This window comes from Choloepus didactylus, chromosome 3 (genome assembly GCF_015220235.1).
Source record: "Choloepus didactylus isolate mChoDid1 chromosome 3, mChoDid1.pri, whole genome shotgun sequence".
NCBI lineage: Eukaryota > Metazoa > Chordata > Mammalia > Pilosa > Megalonychidae > Choloepus > Choloepus didactylus.
This window is the reverse complement of record NC_051309.1, coordinates 214,142,912-214,157,287: the sequence shown is the minus strand read 5'-3', so window position 1 is coordinate 214,157,287 and position 14,376 is coordinate 214,142,912. Positions and strand designations below refer to the sequence as shown.

Sequence of the window (14,376 nt, the reverse complement as noted above, 5' to 3'; positions counted from 1 at the left end):
CTCTATGTCTATGAGAAATGCGCTCCTTAGTTATAAACCAACATTTAAAAAATACACTTTTTGAATTCAACTTGTTCCTAAGTTGAGAACTGCCTGTTATTAATACGTAGTACAGATGAAATATTTGAAATGTCAGAGTATCTTGCTTTTGTAGGCTATGTTATGTTTAAGTAAGGATGCATAATAAATCATTTTTATTTTAAGGACCACAGCATACTGGCCATGGTTCAACTTCTGGTTTTGGCAGTGCTTTTGGAGGACAACAAAGATATGAAAATTCTGGTCCAGGTTTCTGGACTGGATTAGGAACTGGAGGAATATTAGGATATCTGTTTGGCAGCAATAGGTAGGTTTTGCATTTATCTCACTTGCCCTTTAATTCAACTTTTCTTTAGAGATGTCTTTGTTTTGCTTACAATTTGACTGGATTTGGTTTTGTTAAGGAAAATAAATTACCGTAAACTACTTAATCAGATACTCAGGATGGGGAATTAGGAATCCATTTAAACATATCTTGAGTGATTTTTTTTTTCCCTAACTGTTACCAGCACAGCATCAATTTGAGAATGATTGCCTTAGATTAAACTGTAAAATCATGTCGTTTTAAAGAAAATTGAGATGATGCTCTGTCTAATTCAGATGTAAAGACAGTGTGTCTTATTTCGGCCTTGTACCAGTAGTGAGTTTTTAAAAGCCAGAGTAGTCCAGAATGTTAATTTTCTCTCCTTTCCTTTGGAATGTAGATCTGCCAATGTTAGGGTTAAACCACAGATCAGTTTGGAAGATAGAATTCTTTATTCACATCACTAACAAACATATGCGTATGTTTTAAAGTTGAGTAACTGACTTTTTGTTTATTTTGTATTGCAGTAAAAGAGTAGACACATTTCATTTTATATTTCTTTTTAAAAAGTTACACTATATGTGTGTATTGATCAAATATTATATATATTATTTTCTTTCATTGTGTCTCTTTCTTCCCGTGTCTTCATATAGACAAATTATGTAATAGGAAAAAGGCTGGCTACTTGATGTCTGAGGAAATGAAAATTCAGGAAAGCACACAGCATTTGGGGGAACAGTTAGTAATCTGGTTTGGAAGATTAAGCAAGGCTGGATGGAATTTGGGACCAGGTTTTGGAGGGTCTTGAGTATTATTAATGGTAGCTTAAGTTTAGATTTTATTTGAGTGCAATTCAGAAAGAAAGCATTTATTCCGTATCTCTTTCTTCCCCCATAACAATGATCATAACAATGGCAGAAATATAAAACCGTATTTCATGTTAACCCTGATATATCAGAACATTCAGGGGAAAAAAAATCACTCGATAAAAAAGGTATTTAAAATTTAGAGCCACAAGAAAAATGCTGACATACTTTTATGTTTTTATAGAGCTGCAACACCCTTTTCTGACTCGTGGTACTACCCATCTTACCCTCCGTCATACTCCAGCACATGGAATAGTCGTGCTTACTCACCACTTCGTGGAGGCCCGGGTAGCTATTCGGCATACTCAACCTCAGATACAAGAACCAGAACAGCATCAGGTAAGTGCAGAAATACAGAAGTTCCTCTTACATATCAGGGAACTTGGAAGAAGATTGATTGTTTATTTAGCATGCATGATTTTATTTGATATACCCACTAAAAATATAATAGCACAATTAACTGAAATTGAAATATAATTCAGATTCATTCTTTCACTTGTAAACATTTAAAAAAATCAAACAGGGATTTGGCTTAAGCCTCAGCTTTAACTTAAACCCTTCTGGACCTTGGTTTCCACATATATTTAATTCTGTCATCTCTAAGGATCCTTTCAATTCTGAAGTGGAATTTTCTAAGTAAAAGTTTGAACTTTTAAATTCAATAAAATGTGTTGAGCCATACTTTACTTTAAATAAGTGTCAAATGTGCTTTTAATATTTACTGCAATTGCTAAGAGAGTACTTTGTAAAAAGCCAAGGTATAATGTCAAAATTATCCTAATAACTATTTGGAGTTACAAATCCAGCTAATAAACAGAGAATGGAAGGGTTATGGGTAATGAGGAAGTAATAGATTGCTGTGGATTGGATTTGTCTTTTTCGGTATGGAGAAGTTATAGAACAATGATTAATTCTTCAACTTGATAGAAAAATATATTTAAATATGTTTAAAAATGTGGTGTGGAATTCTCCTAGTGCTGGTTGGTATTTAAATTTTGACAATACTTATTAAAATTGAACGTAACATATCCAAGACCCAGCAGTTTTACTCTTAGATATATAGTAACAGAAGCATATACTTGTGTACATTGAAAGATAAACATAAAAGTGTTCATTGCATTTCTATTAATAATAGCCTCCAACTGGAAGTAATCCACATAATCATCATGGGTAGAATGGATGAATAAATCTTATGATATTCATACAGTGGAATATTATGCATCAGTGAGAATGAATGAACTTTTGTATGTGGTAATGTGATGGATCTTCAAAATATAAAGAAATAATATATATAATATGATCATAGCATTTATATTTTATAAATACACATATTCAGAAACAAGTAAAACTAACATAAGATTTAAGAAAGTTAAGAGAGTGGTTAATTGTAGGGAGAAAGTAGGGGTAGTGATTGGGAGAAGACTTGAGGAAGAAGATTGTGGGGTCTGGTAGTGTTCTATTTTTGACCTGGGTGGTGGTTATATGGATATGTTTACTTGATAAGACTTTGAGGTATACACTTATGATTTTTATGGTTTTATATATATATGTGTGTATATATATATATATTGCAATATAAAACAGTAATCACTAGAAGAAATAGGAAGACATTTCAGATTGCTAGAGGGAAAAGAAAGAAAAAACCTCAATCAGTATAAAATGAAAGGATAGAAAAAAAAAGAAGCAAGAAGATATGGAAAATTAAAAGGATAAAGTGAAATGCAATTTCTGGAATTAGTATATAAAGTGATCTTCGAAGATAATCTGGTTGAATGCTTCATGACGTGAAGGTAGGGAAAGAGTTCTTAAACAGGACAGGACACAAAAAAGCACTAATCAAAAAAAATAGGTAAATTTGATTATATTAAAATTAAGAGAAAAATTTCTGGGAAGATGGTGCAATAAAGAGCAGCAGAACTGACTCCTCTACCGAAAACACCTACAGAACAGACAGAAACTGTCCAAAGCAGTTGTTCTAGGGCTTGGGAGGCCAAGGGAGGACGGTGCAACATGCAGGGAAGAACTGGACAAAGAGTTGGAGAAGCACGATGGAGAAACTGTGGTGAATGATTTGCTTTGCTGGGGCTCCCAGCATCCATACCCCATCCTTGAGGCCAGCAGCTTCTGGTTGGCCTGGTTCTTGGCCAGCTGGCTGCTGTGGACTGGGAGATTAAGGAAGGTTCTCCTCCCAGGAACAAAGGGATATGCAGCACAGTTCTTATCCAACTATTGGCCAATAAAATTAAACCTCTGGGTCCTGCACCCTTGGCCCTTTCCAGACAGGAGCCTGTGGCACCTGTGTCACAATTGATTCCACAGATGGAGAATCTGCAGTGGAGAAACTGCAGTGAGTGACTTGCTTGGCTGTGGCTCCTGGTGCTCATCCCCCACCCTCAAGGCCAGCAGCTTCTGGTCAGCCCAGTTCTTGCTGGGCAGACTGCTGGGGCTGGGAGAGTCAGGGAAGCCCTAACCCCTGGGAGCAGAGGAGGACATGGCATGATTCTGATCCAATAGTTGGGCATTGAAATTGGACCTTGGGGTCCATAGCCTTGGCCCTTTCTGCATAGGCACCTAAGATGCCATTATTCCCACAGACTGAGAAACTGCCATGAGTGACATGCTTGGCCATGGCTCCCGGAGCCCATTCCTCACCCTCAAGGCCAGCAGGTTCTGCTTGGCCCGGTTCTTGCCTGATAGGCTGCTGCAGGCTGGGAGAGTTGGGGAAGCCCTCCAATCTGGGAACAGAGGGGAACACAGCACAGTTCTGATCCAGCTGTTGGCCAGTGAAATTGATACTCTGGATCCTGCATGTTGGCCCTTTCTGGACAGGTGTCCATAGCCCCTGCCAGGCCATTGTTTCCACCCACCTCAGAAGCAGGACAGAGGGTTAAAAGAATAACTTACCATTGTAGGGCTGTGGGGAATAGGTTGTCAAAGAGCGCTATCTGTTGGGCAGGCTGGGATAGTGCAATCTTGGGAAGCTCCTTTCTAGACTGTCTCCCCAGGGCCCTTTGGAACTCGTCTGCACCTCCTGCATGGGATTCTGGCCCCATTTTGGCTGGGAAATACTGATGAACCAAGTGTCAAAGAGCTTTAACATGAACCCAGTCAACAAAAATCTTAGAAAAGAGTGGGAAAATGACTTTCCGAATAATCTCAAGATAATCAGATGCCCAGACACCAGCAAAAAAATTATAACAAGGAGAAATGGCCCAGCCAAAGGAGTAAATTAAAAGGAAGAGAAGGTACAAAATTTGGAATGGTAAAAATCAAAGATGTTCAGACAAATCTCCTAAATCAATTTAAGAAGATGGCTAAAGAAATAAAGGATATTAATTAGACACCAGTGAGCATAAAGAATAATATGAAAGCATACAAAGAAAAACAACAGATTTTATGGAAATGAAAGACACAATAGATGAAATTAAAAATACACTAAAGACACACAACAGCATATTTGAAGAGGCAGAAGAAAGGATCAGTGAGCTGGAAGACAGGGCATCCAAATTTGAACAGACAAAAGAACCAGATGGAGAAAAGAATGGAAGATTCTGAGCAGGATCTTGGGGAAATGATTGACAACACAAAATGCGCAAACATATACATCATGGGTGTCCCAGAAGTAGAAGAGAAGGAAAAGGAGCCAGAAAGAATATTTGAGGAAATAGTGGCCAAAAATTTCCTAACCCTTATAAAAAACATAAATATGCAAATCCAAGAAGCCCAACATACTCCAAACAGAATAAACTTTAATAGACCCACTCCAAGACACATACTTATCAGAATGTCAAATGCCAAAGATAAGGAGAGAATTCTGAAAGCAGCAAGAGGAAGCAGTTCATCACTTACAAGGGAACTGCAATAAGAGTAAGTGCCGATTTGCCATTGGAAACCATGGAGGCAGGAAGGCAGTGGTATGATATTTTTAAGGTATTGAAAGAGAAAAACAGGCATCCTGAAATTCTTTATCCAGCAAAACTGTCCTTTAAAAATAAGGGGAAGTTTAAAATATTCACAGATGAACAGAAGCTGAGAGAGTTCATCAACAAGAGACCTGCCCTACAAGAAATACTAAAGGGAGTTCTGCAGGCTGAAAGGTAAAGACTTTGAATGGAGTGTAGAAATGATGATTATCAGTAAGGGTAACTGAAAGGATAAAAAGAGAAAAAATAGATACGACATATAAATAGCAAAGGATAAAATGGTTGCACTAAGTACTGCCTTTACAGTAATAACATTGAATATTAATAGATTAAACTCTCCAATCAAAAACAAAAATTGGCAGAATGGTAAAAAAAAAAATATATGATCCATCTATATGCTGTCTACAAGAGACTCACCTTATACCCAATGATACAAATAGGTTGAAAGTGAAAAGCGGGAAAAAGATATTTCATGCAAACATTAATCAATAAAGACCTGGGGTAGCTGTACTAATATCAAACAAAATGGACTTGAAATACAAATATATTATAAAAGACAAAGTAGAACATTATTTATTAATAAAAGGGGCAATCCACCAAGAAGAAATAACAGTCATAAATATTTATGCACCTAACCATGGCACCTCAAAATACATGAGGCAATCGCTGTTAAAACTGAAGGGAAAAATAATAGTAGGAGACTTTCATACCATTCTCATCAATAGATAGAACATTTAGACATAGGATCAATAAGGAAACAGAGCTTGAATAAAGCAATAAATGAACTAGACTTAGACGTTTACAGAAAATTATATCCCAAAACCGCAGAATATAAATTCTTCTTAAGTGCCCATGGATCATTCTCCAGGATAGACCACATGCCACAAAACAAGTCTCAATAAATTAAAAAAGATCGATGTTATGCAAAGAAGCTTCTCTGATCATAATGGAATGAAGCTGGAAATCAATAATAGGTGGTGAACAGGGAAATTCACAAATATATGGAGGCTAAACAACACACTCTTAAACAAGGACTGTGTCAAAGAAGAGATTGCAAAAGAAATTAGTAAATATCTTGCGATGAATGAAAATGAGAACACACGTATCAAAACTTATGGGATGCAGCGAGGGCAGTTCTGAGAGGGAAATTTGTAGTCCTACAGGTATACATTAAAAAGGAAGAAAGAGTTAAAATCAAAGACCTAACTGCACACCTGGAGGAACCAGAAAAAGAATAGCAAAGTAATCCCAAAGCAAGCAGAAGGAGAGAAATAACAAAGATTAGAGAACAAAATACAGTAGAGAGTATCAAAAAACCAAAAGTTGGTTCTTTGAGAACAATAAAATTGACAAACCTTTAGCTAGACTGACAAATGAAAAAAGAGAGATGTAAATAAATAAAATCAGAAATGAGAGGGGGAACATTACTACTGACCCCACAAAAATAAAAAGGTTCATAAGAGGATACTATGAACATCTGTATGCCAACAAATTAGACAATCTAGAGGAAATGAACAACATCCTAAAAACACATGAACAACCCACATTTTCTATAGAAGAAATTGAAGACCTCAACAGACCAGTCACAAGTAAAGAGATTGAATCAGTCATCAAAAACCTACCAACAAAGTAAAGCCCAGGACCAGATTCCTTCACAGGTGAAATCTACCAGTCATTCCAGGAAAGAATTAATGCCGGTCCTATTCAAACTCTTACTAAAAAATTGAAGAGGAGAGAACACTGCTTAATTCATTCTGTGAAGCCAACATTACCCTAATACCAAAGCCAGGTAAAGTTACTACAAGAAAATAAAATTACAGGCCAATCTCACTAATGAATATAGATGCAAAAATTCTCAGCAAAATACTTGCAAATGGAATCCAACAGCACATTAGAAGAATCATACACCATGACCCAAGTGGGTGGATCACAAGAAAAACAGTCAGAGTAATATACCACATTAACAAACAAAGGGGAAATACCATAAATATATTGATTGATGCAGAAAAAGCATTTGACAAAATCCAGTATCCTTTCTTAATAAATATGCTTCAAAATATAGGAATAGAAGGAAACTTCCTCAACTTGATAAAGGGCATGTATAAAAAACCCACAGCTAATATCATACTCAGTAGTGAAAGACTGAAAGCTTTCCCTACTTACTCAGCATTATGCTAGAGGTTCTAACTAGAGCTAACTAGAAAAAGAAATAAAGGTCATCCATATAGGAAAGGAAGAAGTAAAACTTTCATTATTTGTGGATGACATGATTCTATATTTAGAAAGTTCCGAAGAATATACTGGAGCTAATAAACAAGTTCAGCAAAGTGGCAGGATACAAGATCAACACACAAAGATCAGTAGTGTTTCTGTATGGTAGTGATGAGCAATCTCAGGAGGAAATGGAGAAAAATTTCCATTATATAGCAGTTGTGCCAGTTTGGATGTATTATGTCCACCAAAATGCTATTATCTTTGATGCAGTCTTGTGGGAGCAGACGTATTGGTGTTGATTAGATTGGAATCCTTTGATTAAGTGGAGCATAGAGATGTTACTCAGTCAACTATGAGTGAAACATTTGATTGGATAATTTCCGTGGAGGTGTTACCCCACCCATTCAGGGTGGATGTTAATTGGATCACTGGAGCCGTATAAAGGAATTCACAGACAGAGGGACTCAGAGCAACTGAGAGTGATATTTTGAAGAGGAGCTGCAGCCTAGAGAGGAACATTGTGGGAGAAAGCCATTTTGAAACCAGAACTCCAGAGCAGATGCCAGCCACATGCCTTCCCAGCTAACAGAGGTTTTCTGGACCCCATTGACCATCCTCCTGAGAAGGTACCTGATTGTTGATGCCTTACTTTGGACACTTTATGGCCTTAAGACTGTAATTGTTTAACCAAATAACACCCCCTTTTTAAAAGCCAATCCATTTCTGGTGTTTTGCATTCTGGCAGCATTAGCAAACTGGAACAGCAACTAAAAGGAATCATATCTAGGAATAAATTTAACCAAGGAAACTACAAACTACACAAACTAGAAAACTACAAAACATTGCAAAAAGAAATCAAAGAAGACCTAAATAAATGGAAGGACATTCCATGTTCATGGATTGGAAGATTAAATATAGTTAAAATGTTGGTTCTACTTAAATTGGTTGATAGATTCAAAGCAATCTCAATGTAAATTCCAACGGCTATTTTGAAGAATGGAGAAGCCAGTCATCCATGAGTCCCCAAATAGCCAAAAACATCTTGAAAAAGAAGAACGAATTTGGAGAACTCACACTGCCTAAATTGAAAGCATATTACAAAGCTACTGTGGTCAAAACAACATGGTACTGGCATAAGGACAGACATATTGATCAATGGGATCGAATTGAGAGTTCAGATATAGACCTATGCGTTTATGGTCAATTGATTTTTGAAAAGTCAGCCAGTTCGACTCAACTGGGTAGGATGGTCTCTTCAACAAATGGTGCTGGGAGAACTGGATATCCATATCCAAAAAGAATGAAAGAGAACCCCTGTCTCACACCCTGTATAAAAATTAACTCAAAATAAATCAAAGACCTAACTATAAAAGACAGGACCATAAAACTCCTAGAAGAAAATGTTAGGGAAGCATTTTCAAGATCCTGTGGTAGGTGGAGGTTTCTTAGATTTTGCACCCAAAGCACAAGCAGTGAAAGAAAAAATAGATAAATGGGACCCCCTCAAAATTGAATACTTTTGTGTGTAAAGGACTTTGTTAACAAGGTGAAAAGGCAGCCTATCAATTGGAGAAAATATTTGGAAACCACGTATCTGATAAGGATTTAGTATTTAGAATGTATTAAGAAATCCTACAACTCAAAAATAAAAAGACAAACAGCCCAATTGAAAAATGAGCAAAAGACTTGAATAGACACTTTACCAAATTGGAAATACAAATGGCTAAAAAAGCACATGAAAAGATGCTCAACACCACTAGCTATCAGGGAAATGCAAGTCAAAACCACAATGAGATATAATTTTGCATGTATTAGAATGGCCATTATTTTAAACACCCGGAAATCTACAAGTGTTGGAGAGCATGGGGAGAAATAGGAAGCCTTAATCACTGCTGGTGGTAATGCAGAATGGTGCAGCCGCTTTGGAAGGCCATTTGGTGGTTCCTCAGGAAGCTTAGTATAGAATTGCCATATGATCCAGCAATTCCATTACTAGGTATATACTCAGAAGAATTGAAAGCAGGGATGTGAACAGACATTTACACACCGAAGTTTGTGACATTATTCACAATTGTCAAAAGATGAAAGCAACCCAAGTGTTATCAACCAATGAATGGATAAACAAAATATTTTGTATATACATCCGATGGACTATTATTTAGCACTAAGAAGGAGTGAAGTCCTGAAATATGCAACAACATGGGTGATCCTTGAGGTTGTTATGTTGAGTGAAATAAGTCAGACATAAAAGGACAAATACATGATCTCACTAATATTAGCTAATTATAATAAGTAAACTCATAGAGTTAAAATCTAGAATACAGATTACCGGGAGATACAATGAGCAAAGAGAATGGAGGGCAGATGCTTAATGTGTGCAGAAGTTTTAACCAGGTTGAATTTAAATGTTTGGAAGTGGATAGAGGTGATGGTAGCACAATATGTTGAGTTTAATTAACAGCACTGTGTTATGAGTGTGATTGTAGTTGAAATGGGAAGTTTATAGTTGTGTATGTCACTAGAAGGAAAGCTGGAGGATAAAACATGGGACTCTCTAACACAATGAACCCAGTGGTGGATGATGATGGTGATTAATAGTACAAATATAAAAATGCTCTTCCATGAACTAGGACAAATATATGTCACTTTTACAGGGAGTTAGTAATAGAGTGGTATATGTGCAAAAAATGGATCCATTGCGAACTATGGACTATAGTAAACAGTAATATTTTAATATTCTTTTCTCAACAGTAGCAGTTGTATCACATCAATTCTAATGGTTAATAATATAGGGTATAATGGATATGGGATGTTTTAGTTGTTTTTTTCTGGAGTAATAAAAATGTTATAAAATTGAATGTGGTGATGAATGCACAACTATGTGATGATACTGTGAACCACTGATTGTACACTTTGGATGGTTTGTATGGTATATGAATATATCTAAAAAAAACTGCTAAAAAATTTTAAGAACCTCTCTTCATGAGAAGATTTTGTGCATTAAGAAAATGAAAAGGCAAGCCAGAGAGGGGAAGAAGATATTTGTCACACAGGTGGTTTCATGGATATTTCCTTTGTGGCAATTCATTGAGTTGCACATTTATGTTTTATGTACTTTAAAAAAACACATATTTCACAATAAAAGTTTTGAAAAATAAAAATACAACTGGATAGGACATACTATGATAAAAGAAAACTCATTCTCAATGGAAACAAATTAAAAAAAAAAGTCATAAATATATCAACCAGAAATGTATGGAACTTCTGTGATGAAAATTGTAAAACATTACCAAATAACCTAAAACAAAATTTAGAGACTTTCCAGACGGAAAGACTTGTGATCTTGTAATCTGAATGTTGGGGGTGGATGGCTTCCCGTTTCTTGAGGTTTGAGTAACATTTACCATAGAGAGTCAACCCTCCTTCATGGTATTTCTAATTACTGCTAGAGTTGTAGCAGGGGGTGTCTCATGCCCCAGTGGCCTTCCTGCCTTATTGGTTTAGGCTTTGAGTATTACTTGTACCACATTGGCCCCATCATAGAACACATCTTATTTGGTTTCCTGACTAATAGTTATTTGTGGTAAGCATGTGTGAGTTAAGTAGACTTGATGGTGTTTGGGAGGGTGATTGTGCGGAGGTGTTGAGTTGTGTCCAGCATGGCCCTCTTCCACCTACTCGACTCATTCGCTCCTTCTTCTCTCATGTCTCTCATATTCATTTGTGAACAATAAGCATGTATTGCTTTGTAATTTATAAGCAATTTTATTGCATTTTTAAAAGCAAGTATAAATTTTATTCTTCTTATTCTTATTCTAGGATATGGTGGTACCAGAAGACGATAAGAAAGTAGAAAGTTGAAGTCAAACTTCAGATGCAAAATTTCTGTTTTTCATCACTTTCTCTTAAAAATTGCTACCTATTAACAGCTAGGGAAAGGGAATTTTCAAAAGTCCTGTGGTGTTTTGTCCTGTATAGCTTTTTGTATTCTTGTTATTTGAGGCTAAGAGTTGGTATATGATAAAATGCTTATGTAAAGCATTCTGTTAGTGTAAAAACATTTGTGTTTTGCAGTTTTTGAAAGTGATTACTGTGAAATGCTGAAAAGGTATTGTTTTATTTCTAAAATCTGTGATGCCATAAAAAGCACTAAGAATGAAAACTTTCTACCACTAGAGAGAATACGCAAAACTTGCATCTTAAGGTGGTTTTAGTTGATGCATTAGTACCTCAAAGAAACAATAGTTTTTATATTTGGTATTATATTATTTGGCATTTTCTGTTCTTCAAACATTTAAACAAACTTGGACTACTAGTTTTGCTAATCTGCAGTTTCTGATCACTTGGAACCAAGGAGCTTTGACTCCTGTGATAGTGGTAGTAGAAGGGTGTTGGTAAGTGACCCTTTGTAGGAAGTAGAAAAATAAGCATTTAGAAAGTTGTGAATGATGTGTGCTGACAAAAATGCTTGGAACTTCCATATTTCCTCAGTTACTTCAGTTCCTAGGAGGTAAAATTCAAATGCTTTAGCAAATGTCTTTTAATAGCAAAAGCATGCAGTTCTCTGTGGAAGCTCATGTATCCTTGTAGCTCTCTGTTTCAGTCTTACATTAAAATAACAGAACAAATGAAAACAAAAATTGTGGTGTGTCATTCTGTTCTTTCCACCAGTGTTGACGCAATTGGTGTTATTTCTTTCTTTCTTTCTTTTTTTTAATATAAGAAAACATTTCTGAAGCCTTTATTTACAAAAGCTTTAAAAACAAATGATACCCTCTGTTTTGTAAATAATGTTTTGTTTAAAAAGGACCACTCAGTTACATCATTGTAATATCATGAATAAAGAATGTACAGAGGAAACAAACCAATGTGGCTAACATTTGGAGATCTACTAATGTTACTAATTGAAGTATAGATAACACACATCATAACTTGTAGTCCATCATTTCAGGGTAGAGCTAATGAACACCAAAAAGTCTTCCCACACATGCTCTGGTCTGGTCACATATTCTTCATGGCTAAATATTTCAGTCTCTTCTGTCAATATTCATAAAATAGATTGCAAAGATATACACAAAAAATAAGCACTATACTTCTCAGGTAATTTTATCAGATATATTAATATTTTGTTGTTTTGTGCCAAATCTAATCCATTATTTATTTTTGTAGTGATGAAAGCACAAATTTGTTTTCTAATTTAATTTGATACAAAATTTGCTATCTTTAGAGTTTAATGAAATTGATTTGTAGAATCAGCAAATCAAGAGCATCATAAGGATGGCTATAAAATTTAAAAAATATAAGAGCAAACAGTGACGGAAAAAAAGAAGCAGACCAAAGGAAGTGTGCTTCCATAAAACAACTGCAGCTTCAACATCTTGGATGTTTCTTGGTAAATACTCAAAATCCAATCAGAAAGGATTTTTTCCTGAAGGGTGTAAAGCTGGTTTGAAAAATTCTTCAGTCACAGAGCAGCCTACAAATGGCAAATTAAACACTTCTTACAGAAACAGCATTACTAAGCTCCTCAGTATTTTTTTTTTTTTTTTTTTTTTTGATGATAGTCTTGCTGAACGCAACTCCTGCATAATGGAAGGGAGAGACATGAAACAGGGAAATAAATTACAGTCAGTGCTAATTAATTTAGGAAAGGGGAAATACAAACCAACCCCAAGTAGGAAAATTTGTCAAAATATTCAGTATGATGTAGCTTTCCCCACTCTCTTTCACACATGCTTGCTAACAAGTGTATAAGTTAAGGCCAAGTTTAATACAAATGCTTTTCTATTTGTTAAGATCCTAGATAGGAACGATCATATTCGGTACTGAAAAGTAGAAAAAATGGACTATGAAAGGAAAAAAAAGATACTATTGTTTCAGGGGTCCAACCAGAGATAAAACCTATATACCTGCATGTGTGAAGCGCAAATAAAATAAAAATGGCTATTTCATGTCATGACTGCTTGCTGGCTTCCTCTTCATATGCATTCCCTGTGCCATTCTGTGCACAAGATGAACCAGAACCAAGGCTATACAAATGACCACAATATTTAGCATCATCAATATGATCTTCAAAGCACATTTCTCTCATTTTGAAAAAGGCTATCCTGTAAGCAATGAATCAGATCCTGCCTGATTTTGTGGTTCTGTCTGTTCCAGCTCTAACTGCTCTGCAATTTCCTGTAAACCACCTTTGAGATTTTTGCAGCTCTTCATGAGGTACTTCATATCTTAAATGACAGGAAAAAACAACCGAAGGATCTCAAGTCAAGTTCTTCAGGCAAGTTAGAGTTGGTCAGGATTTTGATTAAATAGCCAAAGTCAAAACCACTATGAAACGATAACCATTTGACCCCTTCACAGAGGACTACTACAGATGTTATAAGAAGTTCTGCAAAGTACTGGGTCTGAATTCTTTCCTCTTCATGTTTTTTGAACTGGATACCAGGTGGTGTTAGTAGCTCTATAGAGTTTTGGGCATACATGTCCTCCATCAAATTAAATTTAAAATTAAAACTGCCATGTTGAAGTTCCTGGAAGGTATTCTCCTTGCTCATTCATAAATGTCAGTCCTGGCTGAATTATCTTTAACAAGTCTACTTTACACCACAAGAGTTGGTACTGATAGTCAGCATTGCTCCTGAATTCTCCAATGGGCCTTGCAACCACACCTGGAAACTTGGTGCCCATATAAACTTAATTATATTTTCATATAACTTGACAGATTTTCTTCATCTCTTCATCCAGGTTGCAAGCCCAAACTTCACAGAGTCTTTGGCTATGATCTCCAGTTGCTGCTGGCATAGTGAGGGCACAGGGAGTCTAGATGCCAAGCATCAAAATATTGTACTTGATTGGAGATTTGTTTCATAAAATAGTTTATCTTTATTTGTGTACTTGTGTCGCTGAGCTTGTGCTCCACCATAGAGACAGCACCCGGCAGCAGTGGTAGTGGTAGCAGGTGCCCCATAGGCATCTCTGGCCCAGCAGTGGGCAAACAGGAATCGGAGCTGTGTTGCACCGTGCTGTG

The 14,376-nt window shown here is 36.2% G+C and overlaps 1 protein-coding gene and 1 pseudogene across 1 annotated transcript in view; one reads left to right on the top strand and one right to left on the bottom strand.

The window, feature by feature from the left end:
* SARAF (store-operated calcium entry associated regulatory factor) overlaps nucleotides 1-11,986 on the top strand; it is a 44,679-nt gene extending 32,693 nt beyond the window's left edge. Inside the window, exons 4-6 of the mRNA XM_037831285.1 lie at nucleotides 205-346; nucleotides 1,394-1,548; nucleotides 11,166-11,986. Of these exons, the coding sequence (XP_037687213.1) occupies nucleotides 205-346; nucleotides 1,394-1,548; nucleotides 11,166-11,191 (323 nt within the window). The 3' untranslated portion in view covers nucleotides 11,192-11,986. The remainder of the gene's footprint in view (nucleotides 1-204; nucleotides 347-1,393; nucleotides 1,549-11,165) is intronic.
* A 1,313-nt stretch (nucleotides 11,987-13,299) lies between these two features.
* LOC119528981 lies at nucleotides 13,300-14,150 on the bottom strand (annotated as a pseudogene).
* Nucleotides 14,151-14,376: the final 226 nt, after the last annotated feature.